Raw genomic sequence first — 26,329 nt, forward strand, 5'->3', positions numbered from 1 at the left:
TGGGCTATAACAAAAAAATGAAGAAGGAAATATGAATACATAGACACTAGAAAAAAAAAAAAAAAAAAGTAATTTTGCAAAAAGAAAAACGAGGGTCTGCTCAGAAGAAATAGATTCCTCCAGATAATCAAAGCCAAACAAAAATCCACTCTCTGCATAATGAGTCTGGAGGCAATCTCATCCAAAAGGGCTTTTTAAAGCTATCCAGGACAACGTGTCACTCAGAATAACAGAATGGTCATGTTTGGGAAAAAGAGTTTGATTGCTGCTCTCTCTGCCACATTGTGGAAAATGAAAAACAGTGCAAAAAGAGATAAAATGCTCTCCTGCCACTTTATATGCCTGTTTTAGGACAGGATGACAGAAGTTTCTCCTACAGCTCTGTACAGCTGCTTAGAAGCATTATGGAGATTCAGTGGCTAGGAAAAAGACGCCTTCCTTCTGCCACTTACATTTCTCCTGCTACATCAAGTAAAAGACATACTCTTACCTTGCCATTAATGCACAATAGTCCACCTTTAAATAGAAATTCCTGCCATTTTCCACAAGGTCAGAGCATAAACACAAAATAACTTCTGCAATTGTATACTTTACCAATAAATGAGGCAGGGATGCAATATTAGACATTAAGGCAGCAGCAGTATAACCTTTGCCAGATATAGGGGTCAATTCATTCAGTTTCAAGTATTCTCATTAGTTACGGTATGCAAGAGTAGAACAGAGGGCTATGTTATTTACTCACTGGGTTGTTAAAAGCTCAACAGAAACAACATAGCACAGCAGAGCCTGTTAAGCTCTAGCCGTGCTTCAGCCTGGTACTACTGGAACCTCATGCAACAGAGAAGCAGATGTAGCAACACTCAGGATCACACCTGCAAGTATGAAACTCAGCAAGGTGCTCTCATGACAATACAAAGCATACGTGCACCTTAACACTGTGTAAAAATAAATGATTGTAATTAAATAATGAGCACAGAATACATAGATGCCCATTCAGCAAGCACAACACATCTTGTGCACTGAACGAATCTTGTGCAAACTCAGTGTATGACTAATTAAAACTGCTAGTAGTACACAGGCACAGGTGGATTTTATCTTAATTCTGGATGCAGCTAACACTCCTACCTTTGCAATAATAGTATGTTTTTGTACATTATGGAGGTAAGGAACTATAATGGAAAGCTGAAGACCTATACTGCTCACTAGTCATTAATTAATATGAGTCCATGCATGATATCCTCATGCAGATAACACTCAGTCTGATGACACAGAAAAGAACTTCTGCCACAAATGCATACTTCTAGTGTTATTCTGGCTTCCTGACTTTCAAACCATTTGTCTGGACTATCCACTGCTCGTTGACAGTTAGAGGTCAAGGGAAAAGCTTCCTAGCGTTAACATTTTAATACCAGTTCATTTCAGGTATCAACACTCATACCTCACTCTAGCTCCACAGCAGGATTTACAATCACAGCAACATTGCTCAGAAAGGATCTCTGTAAGTTTTCAGCCCAACCTACCACTCCAAGAAAGGCAAGAACAGTCACTAGACAGGGTCAGCCATGACTGTTGTGTTAAGACTTGGAAACACCTAAGCATGGGTGCTCTGCCACCTCCCTGTTGTTCCTGCTTGCTGCATAAGTATCTATACATTATTATTTTAAACACTGCTAAAAAATAAATTAAACCTCTCTGGCAAATTGCTTCATGGTTTGCTCATCCAGACACATGAACCGATAGTGTGTAGTGCACTATGAAAAGCATCAGATTCCTTGGCCAAACATAGTCACAGAAAGCCCTTAAAACTCAAGATTCTCTGGATATATTTAAAATCCAGATATTCTCAAGTTTCTGATGAAGCATGTCTTTATGCTCCTCTCCCTCACTGTATTTACTGATAGTCCCCTGGTCCTAGAGTCTCTTGTGTTGCAAATATTTTCAAACAAAAGCTTTTGTATTGGCATCAAAATGCTGCTCCCTGCCTGGTTATACTACGAGTGTAATTAATGCTTAAGGCAGTTACATTTTTGTTATTGAGTAGAGGTTCAATGTGGCGCTGAAATCTTGCCTCTGAAGCCCAGGAGAGTTATAGCGTTGGTTTCTGAGACAAGACAGTGTCCCATTTCTTCTCTGCAATTAAAAACAACCACTGAGTTTCAGATAATACTAGAGGTCAAAATATCCAAGTGCTATAGAATATATTTAACTACATACAATTGGTACCTACTTAAAAGGCCTTAGAAAATTGCACGTTATACAAACCAATCAAGCTTTCAAGGTTTACTCTGCAACTAAAACATCTTAACCAGAAATATAATCTAATTCTCTACAGGTCACATACAAAAGTACAGATGGCTACAGGTAAACACACTCAGTTAATACCGGTTGGCATTCACTCAGACCTTATTCCAGGGTTCTCAAAGTACTTTACAAACAATGACCAGCCTTTTTCATAAAGGAGGGATATCTGTAGCTTGCATTTATTTTTACACAGGGTAAATTAAGACTGAGGGTCAGGGCTGTAATCAGAAACAGAAAAGCAGGACCTGGGGCCCCAGTTTTTACATAGCTCACCTTCTAATTAGAGTTATGCATGTACAACAAACAGAAACTCTAATTGGGAGTTCTCCAATTAAACAAATCCTCTAAGAAAGCTATATGCATATTTTCAAGGCTGGAAAAGAAAACATTTTAGGATACTGAGCAAGCAACTGCATGAAACTTAGCTTTCTTATTGAGCTGAATGGTTCAAGAACTCTAAATTTTGAAGTCTTTATTGGATTTGTAAGCTTTTTGTAAAGGACTGGCTTCACGATGTAAAGGCAATAAAAGATTCACCACAAAAAGTTCACCAATGTTCTGCACCTTTTAGTTTTTATCATTATTGCAATGTATAAAGAAATATTAATTTCCCAGAGAGACTCTGAAAACACCTTTCTTTTCTGGGCAAATGAGGTACAGAAACAAAAAGAAATACTGAAGAACAGTAGTGCTCATTAGGCACAGACTTGTACTCAGCCTTCAGTTTAGCAGACAGGCAGTTTAACCCACACACAACAGCTTTTTCTCTTCCTAAGTTTTCTGACCAGTGGCCTTGCTGATGGAACTTGGTTACTTCTACCAAGTTTTCTTCCATGCATCCTTCTGATAGAATGATTTAGAGCTACTTCTTATTGTTATTGCTGCTGTTTTCACTAGATATGACATTGCTTCATTCAGCACTGCATAGTAACAAAGAGACAAAAAAAAGAACAGTTTGGCTGGAACAACAGGAGCATAATGTCAGGCCTAATTCAACAAAGCTGGTGCAGGAATGCTTAAAATGGCAAAAAGAAAAAACAACTCGTCAGAGGGGAAACCAGAGATGGTCAAACCTATGGAAACCAGACAACACGGGATATGCAAAGGCAGATTTAAGCATCATCCCAGTTCCACAGACATTCTGGTAGAATTAGCAGGCAGAAAGGGAATCAGTGGATACCCACTACACTTGTCAGATTCTAGGAGGCATCTTCAATCTTTATAACATGGTGGATAATTTAATGTCTCTGGAAGATACCTGTTTGCAATGCTGTGGGCACTAGGTCTTTTTGTCAGAAAAGCTTTCCCAGCCTAGTTTTCATCACAAAGACTCTCTCCCATATGATATAAGTCAAGATCTTCAAAGAACTCTGCAACTCTTACCTTCTGGGACCATAACAGGGTGGGAAATGAGTTAGCAACACTGTGAAGCATGTACCATAGAAGCTAAGATATAACCCAAAGCACTACAGAATCGAAAAAATAAGTATGACAGTAAATCTAAATGAATGCATGAAAAATGAGAAGTGATCTTTTTCAAGAACAATGGGTCATGCCAGACAGCCTAGAAAATTTGTGCAAAATCACAGGATAAATGCACAAAGGGAAAGCAACAGATCATATTTTACAGAAACATTTATGGTTTGGTGGGTGGAAAAAGGTTTTTTCGACAGATTTTTACAGACCTAATCAAACCCAGAAAGTTCAAATGTTTCTTTTTGCCTATACTTAGTGCTACTTTATAGATAGTATTTTGCTTTAATTTAATTTATCGAGACTTTAATGAGACTTTGGTACTTTACTGCCTGGAAAATTATTACTGACACTAGAAATATGGTGCCTGGTTATGAATACTGCAATGAAGATATGAAGTTGCCAGACATATTGTAAACAGAGCATAATTACAGTATTTACAGTTGAACATCAAAATGGGAAGAGATGCCAAGCGGCATTTCTCAGAAGTTAATATTGGGAATTATACAATCTAGTATCTTCCCTAACAATTTGGAAAATGAAGTGAATTGTATATTGATTGAATACACGGTAGACACAAGAAGATGAACTACAACACAGCAGGTGGGAAGTTTGAAAAAACACACAAAAAAACAACCAACAACAGAAAGATTTGGAGGACTAAAAGAAGAGAGAAGGGTGCAGTTAAGAGGGAAGCTGTTTAATATAGAAAAATGTAGAATAATAAGCTTGGAAAAAATGAACGCCCATCTCATGTAACCAAATGGGAAAATGCCAGTTTTCATTAAAAAAAAAATTCCAAAAGATTTCACAGTTTATTCACACTGAAAATTCACACTGGGGTATATGCATCAGGTTTGACAACTTGTTTGCTACGTTCCAGCCTGATGTGATTTTAAAAGGAAGAATAATATATTTTCTTAAAAACATGTCTTTTAAAATAAATTTTAACTTATTTTAAATGTGTATGGAATGCTCATAAAAGACCTAATTTATAATCTTACTTGCAGAAATAACATTATAATGTAATGTCAGTGACACAGAAGAAGCACATGAGAGGTTAAAGGTGGGGGCCAGGAAGCCAAGGCCTATCTATCTCTGATACTTCAAGGAGTTTTAAGTGTTCACATAGTACAGCAAAATGAATACTATGAAATATGAATACCATGAATACTAGGCAGTACAATACTATGAATACCATGAAATACTAGGCTGCAACTAATTTGCTGATTTTAATTAATTTAAAGCTCAGCTGTACCTTGAGGAAAGCTACTACTGTATAAAGGAAAGTAGGATTCTGAGGGATGCAAAGGGAAAAAAAAAACCTGAACAAATACTGAAACAAGCTTGCTGCTTTACATGACTACTGTATACATTAATGAATCTTAAATATCATCTGTAGGACAGAAGCTGTCAAAAGAATCTATCCTGGCAATAAAATTAACCTGTAATTATATAAACTTACTAAGTGTTGAAAACAGACTTTATGACAGAAAAAGATCTGCAAGGACTATATTAAAGAACTGCTCCTGGGTAAGAGTCTAGAGGAGTACTCTATCTTTCCCCCATCATTTTTTTATTAACAATACCCGTTCTGTACAAGCATATAATTTTGTCACAAGAGTGATTCATTACAAGACAATATATAAAACTTTATCAAATTGAGTACTACTTTTCTTCCTAACACAGCAATCCAAATATGGCTGAATGCATACAAAATGGCTGATGCGATAGCAATCAACAATATTTTTTAATGTATGCTATAAAACCTGCTTACCAAGGGGAGCCATATATTCTGAATCCCCTCACGGTCACTTCAGAGTCTTGAAGATAGATGCAGTTTGTTAGAAGAGACTGTACATTTTCATAGCTCTCTGGCTTCAGCTTAGAAACAGAGGGGAAATAGTAAAAGTCCTGCTTGATTAAGTCAGCCATGAATTCCTGGTCAAAGGTCAATTCATGATTTCCTGCTATCACAATCTTGTATTCATAGGGCAGGCTACCTAAAACAGTGAAAAACAAACAAATTACTTGTTTTATGGAAAATCCGATCAAAGAAAATAGGCAGACTCACAAACTATTATCGATTCCTGTAATAGGCTCACATAGTCAAAACAATTGAGCACATTCCTTCTCAGTGTTACTATAATTCCTGGTGATTTCGGGTAAATGACATTGCTGTCTTCTTCAGGGCACAGTACGATTTAGCTTGCTTAGCATTATTGTGTTGAAACTACTTTCAACTCATCATCCTTAAATAACAGTCTGCAGACTTCTGCTCTAGTATTTACTTCCCTTTAATTGCCATTTGCGTTGCAAGTATCACTTACTGTGACAGCCATGACAACTCAGTGACAGAAATTAGGGTTCAAAGGAAACCAGCCACAATGCTCAATAAATTATCCCAGTTCTCATTCCCTAGCCCTGCGGTCATTGCCAGCTTGCACTGACAAAGTCTCACTGACTAAAGACTTGGGTCACCCATGGGTCTGCTGCCCTCCCTGCCCCAGTATGAAGACCAAGACTTCAAACAAGACAGGCCTTGAGCTTCACTGTCAGAACTCCACATCCCCCAGAGATTCCTAGCTTTTCACAGCTCTATTTTCTCACTGACTTCCTTGGATCCATGGTCTATAATTTAAAGTGACTCATGTTTAAGAATATTTTACAACTCACAGTTAGTGAAAAACCTAACAGCAACCTCCTGCCTAAGGCAAGAGTACATATCCCCCCACACGTGTTTTCTCCTGAAAGCAATACTGCAAGAGAACCCTTCCACCTGACTCCACTTTGGTTATCAGCTGGACTCTGCCCATAAAGCAGGGATCACCTGTCCTAGAAGACTTCTGCTGAGTGCTTTATGTGCATTTGAGAGAAAACCTACAGGGTTTTTATGTCACCAGTCCATACGTGTGGTAGGAGTTGGCATCAGTAGGATAAAAGATAAAATCCAACAGTGGGATTCAGAGCTCCAGAAAGAGGAGAGAACGGAAACACTAGCCCAGAGACGTATATAAATGGCTGAACCCAGTGTCTTCTGAATGAAAATATCTGCATGACTCCTTCGTATTCATTTCAGACATTTCTGACTTTATTATTAGGAAAATTGATCTTACCATCCCGCTTGTGGACCCAATACATCTGTGCTTTTAGAAAATGTATTAAGGGAAACTCTGTTCGGGTATTAATTATTACACACAGACTCAATTATTCATGTGAAAGACTTCTTGAAATGTAAATACTGCAATTTTTGTTTCTGAAATGCTTCATGCTTCACTTTTTGCAGATGTATGCTCCATTTCCACATTTCTGTGTGCACACATACACAAGTTTTAAATGTTTTTTACGTGCTGCATAATGTAAGGTCATCTACAGGACTTAAAGTATTCTGAGGAAAATAAGGAGAGAAAAAAAAAAAAAAAGAAATCCAGCATGCCACAACATTGTTAACAATTCCATTTCTATTCTGTTTTGTAAATCTTTTCCAGCTCATCTGATCCATCCATCTAGCAGCCAAGAACCTGTATGAGCTGGTTATAGTTGTTGCTTCCACTAATGTATTTATGTCATGTTGCTGTCTGTGGGTGTTACATAGGCAAATTAGCAAATTACTCTAAATGTACAGTTACATTTATTATAGTGGCGGCCAGCAGCACTGCTGTAGTTACAGGTCTGTCAGCTTTTCAATTAACAATTCTGTTTTTGATGAGTTTGCAGCTCAGGTTTTTTTTTTTTCCTCTTCCTTTTCCTTTCATTCCATACCAGGCAGCAACTTGCTAAACCAATTTCTCTCCTTTGTCTCCACTAGCTCTCTCTACCTCTGTCTAACACACTGAGGTAATTCTTTCTGCTTGCACATAAATTTAACAGTATTTTGTTTCAATTTTGTCCTTAGAAGACTTACAAACATGCTTCACACCAAGCGCTCTTACAGTACAAACTTAACCTTAGAAGGAAATCTTTGAAACCTTGCTCTTGGCTGGGCACTGCTGTCATGAACTATACGTAGAAGATGTATAAGACCCTCAGCTCTCAGATCACAGTACTGATTATATACATTTCCTGCCTTTCTAGTATGACGAATATTTACCAGTACTCACAGTCCACATGCAGAAGTCAGCACTGAATACTATACATATGTGCATTAAAGGTACAATCCCCCTACCATTAACCTCAAAGGCGCCACTACCTTACTGTAGTAGAAACACAATCCAATGTGGTGTGTGAATGCATTCCTGAAAAATTTTTAATGTTCTGAGTGCCTTCTACGGCCTTAAGATCCACCAAATACTATCAATATCTGATATTTACCTGAAAACTACCTTAGAATAGCAACTTTCTTTCCTTCTCCTGACCTACAGCATAATACTTCTTCTTGTTATATTTTGTTATTTAAATAGTTTTGTATTTTCTTATTCTAGTACATCCTTCCAACGCAAACACATGGTTTTCCAATCCTAGGCACAGACTATGGCACACTCTATAGCTCTGGCTTGGACTATGGCTGGACCAAGACCTCTCCAAGAGTACACAGCACAGTAACCTGGAATTTTCATACATGCCCATAGTTTGAGAACAACCACTTTTTCATCTATTATTTTTTGTGTCACCAGTTTTGAATTCAGATTCTTCCAGGCTGACTGCTTGATCCTGCACCTTGTAGTGGGTACTAATGGCAAGCTGGGTATAAATAACTTCAGGCACACTTTCTGTCCCTTGTTGAATAAGCTGAGCTAAGAATGTTGAATTCACAGTCATGAAAGCTTTCATGGCTTGGCAAGAATGATTCCTACCTAAGACAGCAGTAGCTACAAACTAGCCAATGCAGCCTTTGTCTTCCTTTTACAGATTCCATGAAAATAAGCCTTACTAAAGGCAATGGCTAGCATTTTGATTTGCTGTTTTCCTTTTTTTTTTCCTTTTGTTTTTCCCTTTTATTTCAAAAACAGTAATACACTAAAAAGCAAGTTCCTACCACTCAGCCACGTAGCCACCAGTGATACTATCTGAGTGGCTTTGAATGCATATAGGGCTGACCAAGAGCTCTGGGGTAATGGTTGGAGATGGGACCCCAGGGGCATCTCCTCAATCCTTCCAGTGAGGGGGCTAGGAGCTCAGGTGGGAGTGGTGCATCCCATCATCAGTCTGAGTATGGCAGAAGCTGAAAGCAGAGCTCCCACTTTTATTGCCAAGGGACCCTTTCTGAAGAATAAGGGCTGCTGTGCAGGATGATCTGAGGTCCCTTCCATCCTGGGTGTCTGTAAGTCTACACTGGCAAACGAATGAGAATTTCAAAGAGCCTGCAATGCTGTAAGAAATTAGATACTCATTCCATGTGATTCTAATGAAACAAATCTATAGTAAACAAGCAATTTAACAAGGACTAGAAAGTATATTCCGTTAACTTCTGTATAAGTTTCTCGCATTATCCATTTAGCAGGTGAGAAGGACTAAATACTCGACTGATAGCCAATTAACATTTGATGCTAGCATATGGCTTTGCTGGTGGGCAGGTAGCAAACTTCATTTTAGTACAGGAACTCTATGCATGCAAAGATATTAAAGAAAACTTATGGTTGTCACAGGAGTTCTGCACACATATCCAGGACAAAATTCATTCCCCTGTGAAATAAGTCAGCAAGCATGTAAGAAATAGATCTGCCCTTCAGGAGTGCCAAAAAACACATGCAAGAACATATGCTATGGGAGTCAAAGATGATTTAAAAAAAAAAAAGTTATGAATTTGGGGAAAATATGTATTTTTTTCATGATTTCTTATTTTGATTAGTCAAATCAAGACAAGTGATTTTGCCAAAGACATGGGATTACTGAGTTCTTCACACCTGAAAAGCTTCTGCTAAAATAGCTGCATAGCCTGGAGAGGAAATACAACTAGACTGGTTGGAGAATTTCGCCTAAATAGTTTTCTGTATTAAAATCATTAAAATACCACTTGGATGAAATGAGATATATTTGGAAATTCATTTTATGGTTCTGACATTACCAAGGAAACAAAATGAAACAAAATGTCATTTAAAAATATTTTGGGGTGAATAAAAATTACACTTCTAAGCAAAACTTCACTTTTTTTTTTTTTCTTCAAAATAATTTTTCCCTCTCCTGGAATGCCTAACTTGCGAGAAATAAAAGAGTATTTTTCTCCATAATCAATCTTTTCATCCTATTTGGATTTGGAATCAGCAGAAATGCTTAGACATCAAAATTCTGTCAGAAACACACTGGCTCCAATTCAGTCCTGGGTTTCAGGGCTTCCTCTTTTAGGACACATCCAGTATTTGCTTTCTGCCAATTTGGGATGGAGCTCCAAGCAATGACCCACTCTTTCAGCCACTATCTAAATATGGGTTAACAGATTATTTTTCTTTCCTTTCCCTTCTCTGCTACATGATTCTTTATCTTTTTTTCCTCATTTTTCCTTCTGTTTTTTTTTTTTTTTTTTTACAATTCTCTTTTGTATGCAGAAAAATGCCAGAATCACATTTTCTTGCACTTGATTTAGTAGTTTCAGAAAAGGGTATATTTTTCTTTCTTTTACAAATACAAAACCATTGCACCTTACAATTCTGTACCTTTGTTTCTCAGCATCCCTCTGAAAATGCCCACCAGATTTAAAAGTCATTTACTACAACAGGCAGAGGAGTGGAGGCCTCAAAAATAATTGCGTTCCTTTGAGTTTCCTGGAAGTAAGTACCTAATAAGACTCATGTACAATCTGGAAGAGAGGCTTCCGAAGGATGACAACTCTTATGAGATGCCCTAAGATCCCGCAGAAAATCTTCAAGACAAAATCTAAGAAGCCAGGCAGCAGTGGTTCTACTCCCAGAGCAACTCATCACACAAAAAAATCTGTCCCAAATCTCCTGAATAAACATATGTATGTTGCTCCGAAAGCAATGCTTCCTATTTATTTCCATGGAAACTACATCAAATACAAAGAGCACAATAACACTACTTGATAGAGGAAAATCTCAACTCCAAAGCACTATTTTTCAGTAGTGGCTACCACCATTAACTACACTTTTTCACCAGCGATGAAAAAGAGCTGGCATGCCATGCTCACAAAGATCTGCATGGTCTTCTGGAACATGGCTTCACTTCCATATCGCTGTTGCCACTGCTGAAATGCACTACCCACTGCCTCACTGTGCTCACAGCCACTGCTTCGTCTCCAGAAACGTTCAGGAAGTGCTGATGAATATCAATGGGCACCATTTTTCTGCACAGAGAAATTCAGTGACGCCTCTTTGTTTCATGTGCACTTCCATGTCAGACTTCATTCTGTGAGACCGTCTTTCTGCTCCCATTTGTCGCACAACAACAAAATGTAATGAAATATAGGTAGAAAGCTTCAACTTCTACTGCCATACCACCAATATCTGCCTCTCACATCGTGGGCCAACTTAATAAAATAGCAAGCATTACTTTTGGAGCAGCCCTAATTTATTATTCTTTGAGATTTTTTTTTAACTATTGAAAAGCCTGGGATATCATACTTAACTTACGTGTAGCAAAAGGTGTCTTCACCTTGGCAGCTTCTTAACTAGATATGTGGGGATTTTGTCAGTTGTGGCAAGCCCTCCTCAGAAAGTTTCTTAGCCTTTGTTCGCTAACTACAAGAATCTGATAATAGCTCTGGTAATACAATGTGAATGAGAATGTACATATATATTTGTTTAGCTAGTAACATCTTGGTTTATTTCTTTCATTACTGCAGATTACTAATTAAGAAAATCAACTGAACATCTAATTTTTTGTGTTTTTATGCACCAGTTACAAAATCATTACAGCAATTCTTAACTTGTAAACTACAGCAGGTCCTTTTTATGGTGAACATAATTTCTACCAAATAATTTGAAATGCTGGGGGACTGTCACTTGAACTACAAACTGCGTAATGCAAAGCACTGAACAATGTGCCTTTGCCATTTCCCCGCATCTGAGTTCGTTGGAAGTAGAATTTTGTGTACTTAGAGGTTCATTCCATTCTATCAGCAAGCCTTCCTCTTCTTATATTAGATAAACAATGCAAATACGTCAAAAGCAAACGCAGGATGTTTATACTCCAGGCTCCTCTTGCACTAAGAGGTTAGGCATCTTTACCAGTGTGACTTCCTTTGTTGCTTACAATTGTTACCAATTCGGAACTTCAAGAGATAAAAAGCAAACTTGAAGAGCAGATGTGCTTTGCTTCTCTCCCAGTATTGTACCAAGCAGAATTTTTAGTATTCATTAAAAGCAGTGACAATCATGTAAGTGCCCACTTAATGCTTTCTCTCTCTCATTTCAACCTTTTAGAACACAGCAGTGAGTGATATAGTAAAAAGACTGCATAACTGTCTCAGATTGCTTTTTAGCATCTCTTTGACAGTTCTGTGTTTAAACACTGGGGCTGATGTCTGGGAAATTCACATTAACATACTTATTGTATGGTGTGTAATCTGGAATAACATTGTAAATGAACACTCCTTCCTAAGTCATCTGTAACCTGCTAGATCAAGACATTCTTGCATTGTAAAAGCCAGTAATTATATCAAGCATTTGAACAACAAACACATACAATAATGCTCACATTTGCAAACCAGGATTTCTTTAAATAGTAGATAAAGGCAATAGAACTAAAAAATTATTTAAAAAAAAATTCAAAATTGGATAATTCTCCAACTTATATTCTTTGATAAATTGTGTTTTATACACACGCACATAATAATAATCGGCCCAAATTACTTCTAAAGGAAACGTGGCTTTGTTTTAGCATAGTAATTATGTGGAACCAAACCCATGCATGCTGTAAACTAGGCGCTGAGAGCAGCTGTAGTGGAGTCAGGTCAAAACATTGTCGCTCTGTACCTTCTGTCCACTAGTGGTCAGTAACAGATGCAGAGAAAATTGCCCAACTGCAAGGTTTGCCCAAACTGAATCTTTCCTTGATATGCTCCCTGACTTTATGGTGATTGATGGACCCCAATTCACACCTATACAAATCATGGCATCCATTTTCATAAATTGTTTGTTGTTTTTTTTTTTTTTTTTTTCCTATCTCCTGGAAAAGTTTTAGTTTAAACAATATACCTTTCTGAGGTTTTAAGCCTTTCAGAATATTGTAGTTTTGGTATACAAAATGTATCTGGAGACAACAAATGCAAAGGAGATAGAGAACTACGTTGAAAAATAACAATAAAAATACTTCAAACTTCCTGCATAGATGTCTCTGCACACTGATACAGATTCCTGCTCAGATCTTCAGATCCCATAGAGGTGCTTTTGCTATTTCCCAGCTGTCACCTTCTGCAAGGGAAGACTACGTGGAGCTGCGTGTTGCGTCACTGGATGAGGTGCACAGCGCTAATAGCAACATTTAATGTTTGTGCACAGTGCTTTGCAATAGGTGTTCCAAGTGCTGAACTGAGAATAATTAATCCTCCAACACATTCATGTAGTAGGTGCATCAAGCATCATTCTCACAATTTTACAAGGGGGAACGATGAAGAGGCTGTCAAACCTAAAAGAGGACTAAGTCGAATTTGGTTGCCCGCCTTCCACAGGCTCCTTCAAATATCCCAGTCAGGGGCAATCAGGGTTTGAAGAAATATATTCCAGATTTTTCACTTCCCTGGTTGCTCTATGTACTTCTGGGTCTCGCTGCCCTCCTGAAGGGATGCTTGTCTGCTAGTCCAGAATAACATTGAGTAATTTTACTCACTTACTTAAACTGGGAGTCAGGCATCTCACTATTTACGAAGTTCATAGGACATTTTTACATGAGCCATCCGCAGGGCTCAGAATCTTGAAGGTTGACTACTTTCCACTCCATCAGTGGAAAGCAGCACACTCAATCTAAGAACAAAGTGCAAAAGAAACCCCAAAGCATTTGTGTGTTTGGAAAGAGGGAATGCAGGAAAACTCCTTCAGCATCTACCATTCCTAGGGTTCCTACAGCTTCTCATCACTAGCATGAGGAGCAGATCTGGAAAACAGCTGCTCTGGCACATCTTCCCTATAAAGGAGTGTAGCTTAAATATTCCTTGAGACTCCTAGTTCCCAGTCTAACGTTCAGAAGTCTTGAGGATATATGAAACCCCCAGAACTGGAGAAATCCTGGAAGGGAGTGTTGCAGTAGACTTTTCTGTGCCACACTGTCTGAAGCTTAGATGTACAACGCATCTGAGACATTATACATTTAAGAAATGATTTTTTTTTAGTATGCCCAGTCTTTTAAAAATGACATCTGTTCTAAATCCCTACACAGCTCAATGTTTTTCACTGCATTTCCAAAGCCATTCTTTTGTAAATAGATAATTTGTGCTTAAATACTTCTTTCAAGAGGTTTCTACATTAACATAAAAATAGTGTAATTACCGATGGTCAAAATGGCATGACTACAATTTATAAATTCTAATTTCTTTTCCTGCTCTGAAGCTGATTTTCTTTCTTCAACACAATTTTAATCTGTTTAAAATGTGAGTATTATTGAACTTAAAAATACAAAATACCTGTTAAGAGAGGAACATAAATAATTGCCACCATTTCACAAGATTTAACATGAGCAAAAGTAAAACTAAGCCTCATGTTTTAAGCTTTTTTGAAGATCTTTTACTAAGAATTTAAAAAGAGGGATGATGTTTATTGACCAAAATTAGCTGACTTTGTTCTTTGGTGTAATATCAGAAACAAGTAATTCCACTGCTGCTAGTTACTAAATCTGGGCAGACATTTTCACTCTACAACATTTTTTTTTTCGGTCTAAAAGAAAAATTATATCTTTTGAACTGAGTCTGCCCAGGTCCGTTTCTGAAGTGCATGTCAAATAATTTAATTTATTTTTGTGGGTCTGTGTGTATGATACACAAGTAAGATTAATATTGTCAGGAAAATAGTCTGAAGAGCTAATTACTGTTTTCCACTACAATGTAAAGCCACCTTCTCTTTTTTTTATTTATTTCAAGTTTAGCTTACATTTGAATTTCAATAAGAGTGTTTTTGACATTGGAAAATCCCAAGCAAACACGCTGAAACAATGAGTACTATAAAATGTGCTGGTTTAAGTAAGCTTTTCAATCCACATACAAAAAACAGTTCTCAAAGAGAATATGAAAGTATGCTTGCAGCGTATACTGCAGATTGGCTATTCAGTTACGTTTCCAGGAAAGTTACTCACAAGCTGAAAGTGACAGCGGGTCCTGGAGCATACAAAATTTGGAAATGATATTACAGACTCTAGCAAAGTGAATTGCAAGAGCAACTGAACCAAGCAAGCAATTTCCAGTGCCAACACTATGGGATGCACAAAATAGAGATGGTTTTAGACTCATTATCTGATGAGTGCAGGAAAGCTTGTCTTTGTGTTCATCCCACAGCACATTTGATTTATATGCAGGTTGAGATTAAGTAACAAAAATAATGAAATATCTGACTACACGGATAGCTGCAGTGCATACGAAGCATGACACACCTTACAATATAATCCACCTTATCTAGCCGTGATTACATACTAATCTGTATTTATTACAATTCCCCTGAATAATTTTTAGCTGTTTAAAGTGATGCCACTAAAATCCCCTGGACATACTGGAAAACCAGTGTATGTCCAAAGCTGTCACACGATCCGTCCTTAAAATGTCACTACAAAGTTTTGTTGCCTTCATGGCCTTCCAACTGCATCTACTGTAATACATGCTTTGCTCTTCCTTTTTTTTTTCTGATTCACAATACCTGCATTTACAAATTGGAAGAAAAATACAGTCAGAAAAGAAACTCAGCAGCAAAAGGGAAAAGAGAATCATAAAAATAGGAGAAAGGTCAGTTCAGCAAAAAAGAGGGAAGGGAAATGACCTCATTAGCACCACTCTATAAACTTGACTATTCATAGCCTTTCCCCTTCTTTTTCTAAGCTACCCTGAATAAGAGTACAAAATGGAAATCTGACTTACAAAAGTACATCACGGTACTGCACGACTGGGCAATAACAGGAAAGATGAAACAGAACAGAAATTTATGCAGAATAATGTAACTGCTGGAAAAAGTATCCCAACTATTCGTAAGTGATGGATTCTGAACTAGATGTTGCTGCTCAGGAAATAGTTTATGGAGTAGGCAATTTTATGAAATCTCATTGTTCAGTCATCAACAAAAATAAAAACAATAATCCACAATATTAGAAAGAAAAGGAGAACAAAATAGGAAATTTCGTTATGCTGGGGTATAAATCTGTGATGTGTTCAGAGCACGTGCAATTCCAGTCTCTCCACCTTTTAAAATAATAAAGAACAAGCAGAGGTACAAAGAAAGACAAAGATGATCAAAGGCATCTAAGGACTTCTAAACAGCTTTCAGCCTGAAAAATATTGAAAGGGTAAATATGGGAAGAGCCTATAAATTCTGGAGCAGAATGAAGAGTGGAATTGTTCACTTGCCTCATTTAGTATTAGGAAATACCAAATGAAACTAGTCAATGGTAAGTTCAAAATATGCAAAGTTCTTCACACAGTCACATACTATATATGTCTATTAAATACACTATATGTGTATTTAATGGTGTGGTCCAGGAAGTCCTTGGACTGCCTATCAGAGAAAGATGGGAAAATATGCATGCCCAGCTATCACCAGCCTTTTTTCTCTCCCTCGGAGCTCAGCATCAACCTATTACTGGTAAAACCTCAAATCCCTTCCTGAGAAAAATGGAGGAGTCTTCAGAAAACAAAACCAGGGAAAGTAAACAACTGATCACCAAAAAGAACTGAAATGAAATGCAGAAAAGGGCTACAGGAGTGAGAGGATTGAAAGTTTAAAGTAGGAGACTGAGGGGCAGACAAATGCAGTGACGGGCTGCAGAGATATATCATCTGGCCTTCCTGTGTACCCACATACAGTTAGCCTAAAAAAGAAAGAACATATTTTAGGATATGACTCAGCAACCCAATGTGCCTCTATCAGCATAACACTTGAGCATGTGCTTGATAGAAGCATAAGCTCCACGGAAGTTAACGATGTTAATGTAAAATATATTTTGCATCAAAAAGGCACAGAAATTTTATGTAGAGAAGAAAGATAAAATCTGAACTTGCTTAAGGGCCTCCTGATAAGATGAAACAGGCTGACAGACCAGAGTGGCAGAGACCCAAGGGGGTGCGACAGAACTGAATGCCATAAGGGAGGAATAAATGCTCACATAACAGCAGAAGTAGGGTGTGTACCTACTGCCTGGAGGAAGCAGAGGGAAGGCATAACAAACAAATATTCTACTCTTTATTTCGAGGCATTAATAAATAGGTTATGATCTACTGATTGCAGAAGACACGTTACTGAAACAAAACAAAATAACCAAATGGGAAAGCCAGTCCTCTGGTATGGGAAGAAGCAACAGACAGGGAAATTTGGTGGTGACAGTTAAGAATGAGGCTGTAAGCAAAAGTCCTGGTCAATGCATCAGTTGTTTTCTCAAGACACCAGTGAAATGTTCAGACAAGGAAGAAGGATAAGGCTGGGCAGGCTGTGAGCATTATAGTTGCAAAACCATCTAGAAAAATCTAAACTGTCACAGACTAGAACCTTTCCCAACAACACGGGCTACCAGCAAAAAGTCTGGAAAAATCTTCCTTTCAAAGAGAAGGCTTTCAACCATTTTATCATTTACTACAGATTTTGTAAACATTCAGTGCATTATTAATTCATAAGTTGTCCATTTAAAACAAAATAACCTTTCAAAATAAAAGCTAATGCTTTCATTTTGAAATCAGATTGAGCATAATTATTAAAATTTACACCTTTTAACTGAAACAAAGCCTTTAATGCTAGTCAAATGAAACCTGCATACCAACTCCAAGCTATTATTCTACTGGATATTTTAGAATTAATTCAAAAAATATTTTTTTTTTTTCTGCAAATCGTCAATAAGCCTATATATATATATATATATACATATATATATATATATATGGTTTTTTACTTGTTAAATATGCATGTCCCTGTCATGGTTTTGTGGTTTCTCGTTTTCAGTATTCTACATCATAACATCATGTAGTGCACTGGGAGTTAAAGTGTTAATGCTCCAATTCCAGGTACCAGTCCCTGTATGTTGCAGAAGTCATGGGATCTGGCCCGTCCTGGCTGGGTGGTCTCTTACTGCCTTGCAGTGGGTGCTTTCCAACAATACCAAGCTTTTCAGGTTCGACTTGGTCTCAGGAACTCTCCTATTTTATTTGATTTGTTTGACTCAATTTCAATTTGATTGTATTAAATTGTGTTATCTTGCATTCCGATATCATAGTAAAATAAGCTTTCCTCCATAGATCGTTGCCACTGTTTTTTTCCTTCCTCGAGCCCAGCTCCCATCTCCTATCCTTTTCCCTTTTCCTTCCCATCTTGTAGAGGCGGAGGGGGGCCCAAGGGCCTACTGCCTCCCTGTCACGGGCATAGATTGATCTAGTTAATTCCGTGACAGTCCCAGAGAGGCTCTGTCAACAGTACACCTCAAAATGCAAAGATCACCTTTTCCCAAACCATACACTACCATGAAATCAGACTTTGGAAAAGTCAAATAATTAGGCCTTCTTTTGGAACAAAAATGATGAAGGGACCATCACAGAAATGCCTTGGGAAATTTCCCAACCAAACTGAGAGGATTTTAGCTTAAGGACTTCTTCAGAACACTGTACAGCTATGACCAGCAGAGAGGCAGATGGAGAACTAAGGACACAAAAACTGTGCAGCAAGCAATGTGTGTAGCCCTGTCTTTGCTCACTAGTGATGTCCCAAGGCATTTTTTTTCCACACTAGCAGACAAATAAAATAAGTATTATTTAGAATAGTTAACCATATGGTAGGCATCATCTTCATATGCTGTTTTCAGTGCATTGTTACACTATACGATAGAGATCTACAAAATAAGATTCAAATTTGCTTTTGGTTGCACAACAGACCCATGCCATTTGGGGACAGAGACAGAGACTCTGACCCTTTTTTTGGATAATGAAGTATCAGAAGCAAGAATTTGTTTTTATTCTAAATTAAGGTATCTACACTGCAGCCTGAACAATACCGATTGGGTTTTTTGTCTGGATACAGTGAAATGCTTTCCAGTTTTCACGGACATATTTTTTTTTAGAATATACAGAACACTGCAGAAGCGCATGTAAATCACCACTCTCTTGCCCAGTGGAACAGAATTTCAGTTACAATGCCAACAGTTGCCTACAGAAGGCATCTACATCTGGTCTGCTACATCCAAGACAGCAACCACGGGCACACGTTTTGCTTTGTTTGGAATTCATTGCTGTGGTGCAGCTGAGCCCCAGATAAAAAAACTATAAGCCTCCAGGGTTAAACAGACAAATGTTTTCAGTCACAACAACTTTTTTTTTTTTTTTGCAGGGAAGCAAAGCCATAACAATGTATGTAGGAGGTTTTATGTAAATCATTAAAGGCCTACTGACTGAAATTGTTGCTAACACCACGAAGTTGCTTAATGTACACTTGAGAGTGTGAAGGCAGAACAGATGAATAGTCTCACAAATCTTATTTGCTCCGTTGGAAAAATGCAAAAAAAAAAAAAGCAAAAAAAAAAAAAAAAACCATGTAAAAAAAAAAAAGAAAAATAAATATCTGATTCTTGCTCATTGCCATTCAAATTTAAGACAAATTAATATTCATCATTCCTGACTGCGTGGTGGTTTTTACTGGGAGGCAGAAGGGGCAGATACATTCAGTAAACAAATTTACTTTCAAATCCACACAGATTTCAATACCTACCTAGCCACTCGTTGAATTTTTTTACTTCACTAGGAAGTCCCAGCTCAGTGAAATCACCAGCATGTATTAACACATCTCCATATGGCATTTGGATGGGATCAGTTCTCGAGTGAGTATCAGAAATGCAGACAAATCGAGTATACCCTGGAGGTTTGGGAGCATCATGGGGCACTGGATCAACCCTGCAGGAAATGCATCACAACAAGGTTATAAAGTACTTATGAACTTCCAGCATCTACTTGGTAATTCTAATACTAATTTTTACCTTTACAAAAGATTACACAGTCTTATAGATCTGTCTGATGGAAGGGATTTATTAAAACAAATCTAACGCTAATGGGAGGTGTAAAAATTCTTGATGTTCGCATCACAACATTCTCAGTATTTGTTGGATTAATTTAAAGAGATTAAGCAAGAGAGACTGAACTGTGGCAGCAACTCTAAAACAAATACTTACAAATAAATCAAAGGCATCGAGAGATTCAAAGGAACGGTGCTATTCTGTTTCACTGTTTAAATATGATTACATGGTACATGGGAAAAAGATTTATTTCAGATACATAAATACATTTTAAATGCATTTTTTTAATTATAACTTTTTTTTTCTGCAAGTTATATAATTCCAGCAAATTTAATTAACACATTTTGGAGATATGTTTCAGTCTGTTAATGCAAAGCAAGATAAGAATCCTCCCGACAACAGCTGTAAATGTATGTTCAAGTCTGACTATTGTCAGGATAAATGTGGTAACTTTCTGGGCTTAATTATACTAAAAGAAATCAGATGCTGTGAGGGGTGAGGATGCATTGTTCAGAACCCAATCTCAGTATTTGGAACTGAGAAAAAGAAACAATCTGACCAAGTTTGGTGAGACTTACAACTTATGAATAGAAGAGGAAAGCAGAGAACACCTCTCTGCTATGGGAGGCATACTTATTTCCAGCTCATTCAGTCTTTTTACCCTCAAGCTATAGCTTGTTAGAATATACAAAAGCAAATGTATCGTATACAGCTATACCATATCTGCTATTCCAGTTTGGGAATTCTGGTGGAATAAAATCAAAAAGTCAGAGATGCAAGAGTTATATTTATGTCACCAGGAACCAGAAAGGTATACAGAAATATTCTGAATTATTTTACTTTTAAAACAGTTATCCTGAAAGGAAAATCAAAATTAGTTTTGTTCACTACTGCCATATATAATATATTCCTTGATGGTTGTGCTTCAATTCAGGATCTTACTGTTATATAAAGAAACACAGAAAAAAGTTAGAGATCTTTGTTACTAATGATACTGCCCCTGGGTTTACTGGGTAAATTTCCCAAAGACATATTATTACTTGAGAGACATAAGATAATCATTTCTAATCTTTTCCCTAAGTGAAAGAAGAATTCTATTAAATTTATGGATGGATAAACTGAGGTATTTTTGACAACTTCACATGATAAATGGATAAAATCTAAGACTTCACATATATCAAATATATGTAAAATATTCTATTTTTTGTAATTAAAAAATCCAGTTTGAATAAATTACATTGTATTCATCTTTCTTACATGTTTTAGGAAGAAGTGGAGTGGCTTTGTTTTGTTTTGAATCCAGCACAATCAGCTACTTGTGAGGTGGTTTTGTTACTTTTTTTTTTTACAGGAATACTGGAGAAACCATTATGAGTACCTTTCAACTCTCCAAACTTCCCGTTTCTGAGCAGAAAATAATGAAATGTGAGTAAGGAGAAAAGCCAGCCACAATCAGATCCTACCCAATGAGCCCCTAGTATTATGTGCATGTCAGTGGTACATCTAAGCAACGCATAATAGAAACTGGAAAACTCAGCTGAAAAAGTGAAACATTTGGACCCCGAGACACAGAAGCTGCAAACATGATGTGCACGGCTGAGGGAGTATGTAGGCTGCGTGAGGGCCACAGAAAAGAGTTAGATGGGGGTTAAGGAGTATGAGAGGTCACAACCTCAAACAGTGCAGTTAGATGACTGCAACTAGGTATTAAAAATGCCTCTGTTTTCCCAGGTATGAGAGCTGCCACAGAGGGAGCTCTATGGACTGTGAGGGGAGGTACCAAAAGATGGAGAATGGTGGGTTTTGGACTACTGAGTGAGGGCTGTCTTAAGGTGCAATCTGCATGAAGGGTACTGCATTTAGTTCACAGAGTTCCTCCTCAGGGGTAGCGTGTATTTCCCTGCATCAGAACCGAATGGAAAAACAAGGGACTTATCACAGCAAACCAAGTGTGCAATACATTTGCTGTTTCTTATAGTTTGGGAGGGGGGAGGTGTGACAGCATTTTCCTGGTTGCTAAGGTACACTTAACTTTCAGAGCCCGTGCAGTGGGACAGATAATGTTCATGGAGAAAAGACACCAATACTAAAAAAAAAAAACCACAAATAAATGAGATGCACATTTTCATGTTGAAGTGATATGCACACACTGAGGCCATATATAGGTAAAAACGTGTCAAATTTCACAAATGCATCTAAGTTGTATTAGAAATGATTTCTGAAGGCTGGATCCCAATATTTTTGGGTAACACATTGCCACAGCAGCTGTCACACCAACACCCAATGCACTGCTTGCAGCACAAGCAGAGGAAGAAAGATCTGATTATTTTTGCCAAAATGCTATTTTTCTATAAAACAACGTGTAAACTTGCAAAGAAACTGAAAAGCAAAGTTAAAACCTCATAGAAAAAAAAAAAAAAAAAAAAAAAATCAACAGATAAGAACAATAAGAGTGAGTTTTTAGACCAGACTTTAGAGGAGGTTCCCAAAAAACAGAATAAGGGAACTTCTTAGGAGTGACTGATAAACCTGAAAACACTGTCAGAATTTGCCACTCCTCTTGTCAGTGGCAATCCAGTCATCTCACAAACATGGGAATGACAGACTAAGATGGGGTTAGGAGAGTGCTGTCAGTATGCCAAAAAGTTAAGTAGAACTGCACCAAGGACCAAAGATGAGCTCCAGAACTGGATTCAGTAGATGAGTACCAGAAATAACTGCAGTACAAGTATTTTACCACAAGTTCAAATGTTAATGGATCTATCTGGAGAGTGTTTACGATTGGCTGCAACCTAGGTGTTTTGACCTTTGTATATATATTTTGTATATACCCGCCCCTTCTTTGTCACTGTTCTATTCACTGATTGGAAGCAAAAGCAATGCTGCTGGTAGTCAAAAACATTCTTTACGATTTCTGTACCAAGAAAAGAGCAGGTGGGATTGTGGTATACATTTTAATTTATTTAACCTATATGCACAGGCTTCTTCAAGGGTGTTAATCATTTGTAAGAGAGTGCTAAATTCTTCTAAGGAACAATTTTCTAAGAATAGCTTATTTTCAACTATTTGTTTAGGTGCTGAACTTGTATCATGCAGTTGATTTTCTCAGCTCTCTGGTACTATGATTTGTTCTTCACTTGTTAGAAATTCAAGCTGTGGATTGTTAAGTACCAACTGGGTACTTGTTTAGTCTGGAGAAGCGGAGGCTCAGGGGAGACCTTTTTGCTTCCTGTAACAACATGAAAGGAGATTGTGGCAACATGAGGGTCAGAATCTTCTCCTGCGTAACTCATGATAGGACGAGAGGTCACAAGTTGTACCATGGGAAGTTCAGGTTGGATTTTAGGAAAAAATTTTTCTCTGAAAGGATGGTCAGATGCTTTAACGGGCTGCCCAGGGAGGTGGTGAGTCACCATCCTTGGAGGTGTTCAAGAATTATTTAGATGTGGTTCTGAGGGACATGGTTTAGTGAGAAATACTGGTGGTAGGTGGACAGTTGGACTGGATGATCTTGGAGGTCTTTTCCAATCTTGGTGATTCTGTGATTCTAATAAATAACCCATTTTCAGCACAACGAAACACAGCTTTTAAATCTGGAGAACAAGTTGACAAGTGCCCAGGAACTGCCTGAATGTACATGAAGAATGGCTAAGCTTCAACAAATAAAGCAACCTGCATTTAGTATTTTCATTTATAAAAGTACTTCTGAACCCACACTTGTTTGTTTGTGCTTTTACTAACATTTGCCAACTCTATAAACAAAAGATGTTTCCCACTGCTGACACTCAACTCATTCTACTGTTTGCATTTCAATAGTACCTAAAAACCCCAACACAGATTACAAGCTAACACACTGCCCCCAAAAAGCAAGTGTTTGCTCATCACCCTGCTCTATGTCAGTCTCCAGATTATTTTTTTTTTACACAGTATCTATTTATGCCAAAAAATATACATAAGCATTCACTAAACAGACACACAACATTCAACCACTCATAACTGCTGACATTTTCAACTGCAGAAATCGTGGTCTACGTCTGGAAATTATAAATTCATATTAAATACCAAAAATGTGAATGAGGGGATAATTTATTCAGACTTCGTAAAAGAAAAAAACTTTCCTTAAAAAAAAAAAAAAAAAAGTGAACACCAGTCTTCTCATCTACAGATAAGGCTGCTTTTTCCTTTAATAAACACAATAAAACGGTGCAGACATTTTTATTCCCTATAAAAATATTTTACAGTAGAATTTTATACTTAATTTATTTGTAATAGCTTTACTGTTTTGCTCTTCCTTCTGGCTTTAAATTTTATGGCAGGTTTCATTTCGTAATTATAATTCTCCACTTTACATTACAAGTAAATCATTTAGAGCAGTTAATTTTACTGATGCTGTCATTATATAAGAAGTCAGAAACAAACACATTATTTTAATTACTCTTTAAGCACTTGGCATCTTCAGCACATTGGTATGAAAGTAAGTTGTCGGATGGATGCCCACACCATTTTACTTATTGATGTCATTTTTTCCTTCTATGTGTCTGCAATATAACTAACCAAACAATATCTGTTGTACAGATACGAGCTTGGTATTTCAACAGCTATTTCCATCAATAGGCAAGCTCACAATGCAAACAAACAACTATTAAGACTGCAGAAAGTATCAGCCTTGTAGAATTTCTTGTTTTATTACCATGGCTTGATGTTTATTCATTTTTTTAATATTATTATGTATTAAAGTTATGCTGGTGGAGTGATCTTTCTATCAAAGTACTTATACTTCCCAAACAGACTGACTTTGTATCATTATAGTAATTATTATTAGAAAGGCAGCAAAACAGTTTTCTTTGCATTCTTTTTGACTGGTCCATCAAATACCACATTGACAAGGCAATAACAATTCAGAAGGCTGTGCTAAAGCAATAACAAAACTATAATACTTACATTTGCACATGTGGGGGCTGAAAACGTCCCTGGTTAATGTTGTAGAACGTGAAAGCCTGTGTGGGGTTGGAGCTGTACTCATCCACTTCAATTATGAGTCTACTGTGCTGATGCCTTCTAGCTGCCATAATGTGTGACTGGGCGAAAGCCATGCTTGCACTGGGTAGCTCTGCTTTCTCAGGCGATCATATCTGCTATCTTCCTACATCGACGGGAGAAGACCATGGCATCTTATCTAATCAGCACACCTCTCTTTGCAAACCTAAAAGTAGATGGAAGAGATGGAGCATAACTGCTTGACAGTTAATCTGTTTTAAGATTTGCTTTATTATGAGATGAAAATCAAGGAGGGAGTAAGAAGGAAGAGGCAGAGCTCAAAGAATTCATTACAAACCCTTCCAATTCGGCAATCTGATGAACATACTTCAGTTGAGGGCGGAAAGTGGGTGGGGGAAGTAAGCTTGCAACAGAATACAGGAGACAACTTGCTCAAATATTTCAGACATTTAATACAGATCTAAAACAGAATGGTGCGTCAAATATTAATGTCTCATCAACACATCTACTTTTTTTTTTCCTGATTGAATGCTTATATCCCATCTTCCTCCAAGAAATCCCCAAACCTAAAACTGAATACACATCCGTGAGTGACTACAATGAGATCTAATCAAAAAGAATGAGATCTACCAATTCTTAAGAAAGTCTATGCCATTTAATAATGGGATGCAACACAAATGGTTGTTCTTCAAATCCCAAGAAATAAAACAAACTCAACCTTCCACACACATGATCCTGGCTCTGCAGACCCTGGAGGACCTCCTGATATATATACGACAACCTCCCCATTTCAAATACATTCTCTTCTTAGCACTAGCCCCAAAATCTGGATTCAATAGGGAGGAAAAAAAAAAAAAAAAAAAAAGTGATTTGAAGGCTAATACACAGGTAAATGTTATTAAATATCAAAAAGTAAAATCCATAGAGGTTTTATGTTTGGGAATAAATGTTCTCTGAAGGTTACATATGTCTATAACAACAGCACTGAAAATGGGGAAGAGGAACTGCAAAGTGAAACCAAATGGAATGTAAAGAGTATCCCCTAGAAACAGCAGAAAGCAATTAAATAGTGAATTTTACTTTTATTTCTCAGTTTTAATAAAAAATGGATTATAAGGAATACAGGCGGGTATTTTTGCCGCATAATGTTGTGTCTTTTTTAAAAGTTGTCTGCCTTAAATATTTACTTTCATGCAAGCAAGGGCTTTTTTCCTCTAGCAAATATAAGTAATCTGCTTCAGAAGCTGTATTTCAAGAAAAGCTATGGTAGAATGCAGCCATCCGTCTGATATGAGCAGTTTCTGAAAAGCAGAACTACAGGTTTTTTATGTGACCTTGCTGATATGAATTACTTCCATTCTGATGGGACTATTGCCAAGTGATGGATGAGGAAGGCCTTCATAGTCACTCAAAGTTTTAAAGCTATTTATAGGTACTTAGGACTAATTCAGTTCTAGTGGGAAGTATCCAAAGTACCGAAGTACCTTCACCG

The 26,329-nt window shown here is 37.3% G+C and overlaps 1 protein-coding gene across 2 annotated transcripts in view; it reads right to left on the reverse strand.

The window, feature by feature from the left end:
* The window catches only part of MPPED1 (metallophosphoesterase domain containing 1), a gene marked incomplete at both ends in the record, with an annotated part of 46,176 nt that extends 21,244 nt beyond the window's left edge, over nucleotides 1–24,932 (reverse strand). For both annotated transcript variants that reach the window (XM_079549072.1, XM_079549071.1), the window contains 3 exons: nucleotides 5,552–5,773; nucleotides 19,535–19,720; nucleotides 24,781–24,932. In XM_079549072.1, coding sequence (XP_079405198.1) covers nucleotides 5,552–5,773; nucleotides 19,535–19,720; nucleotides 24,781–24,932 — 560 coding nt within the window. The remainder of the gene's footprint in view (nucleotides 1–5,551; nucleotides 5,774–19,534; nucleotides 19,721–24,780) is intronic.
* Between the last annotated feature and the right edge of the window lie 1,397 nt (nucleotides 24,933–26,329).

Source organism: Tetrao urogallus, assembly GCF_951394365.1.
Source record: "Tetrao urogallus genome assembly, chromosome: 1".
Taxonomy (NCBI): Eukaryota; Metazoa; Chordata; class Aves; order Galliformes; family Phasianidae; genus Tetrao; species Tetrao urogallus.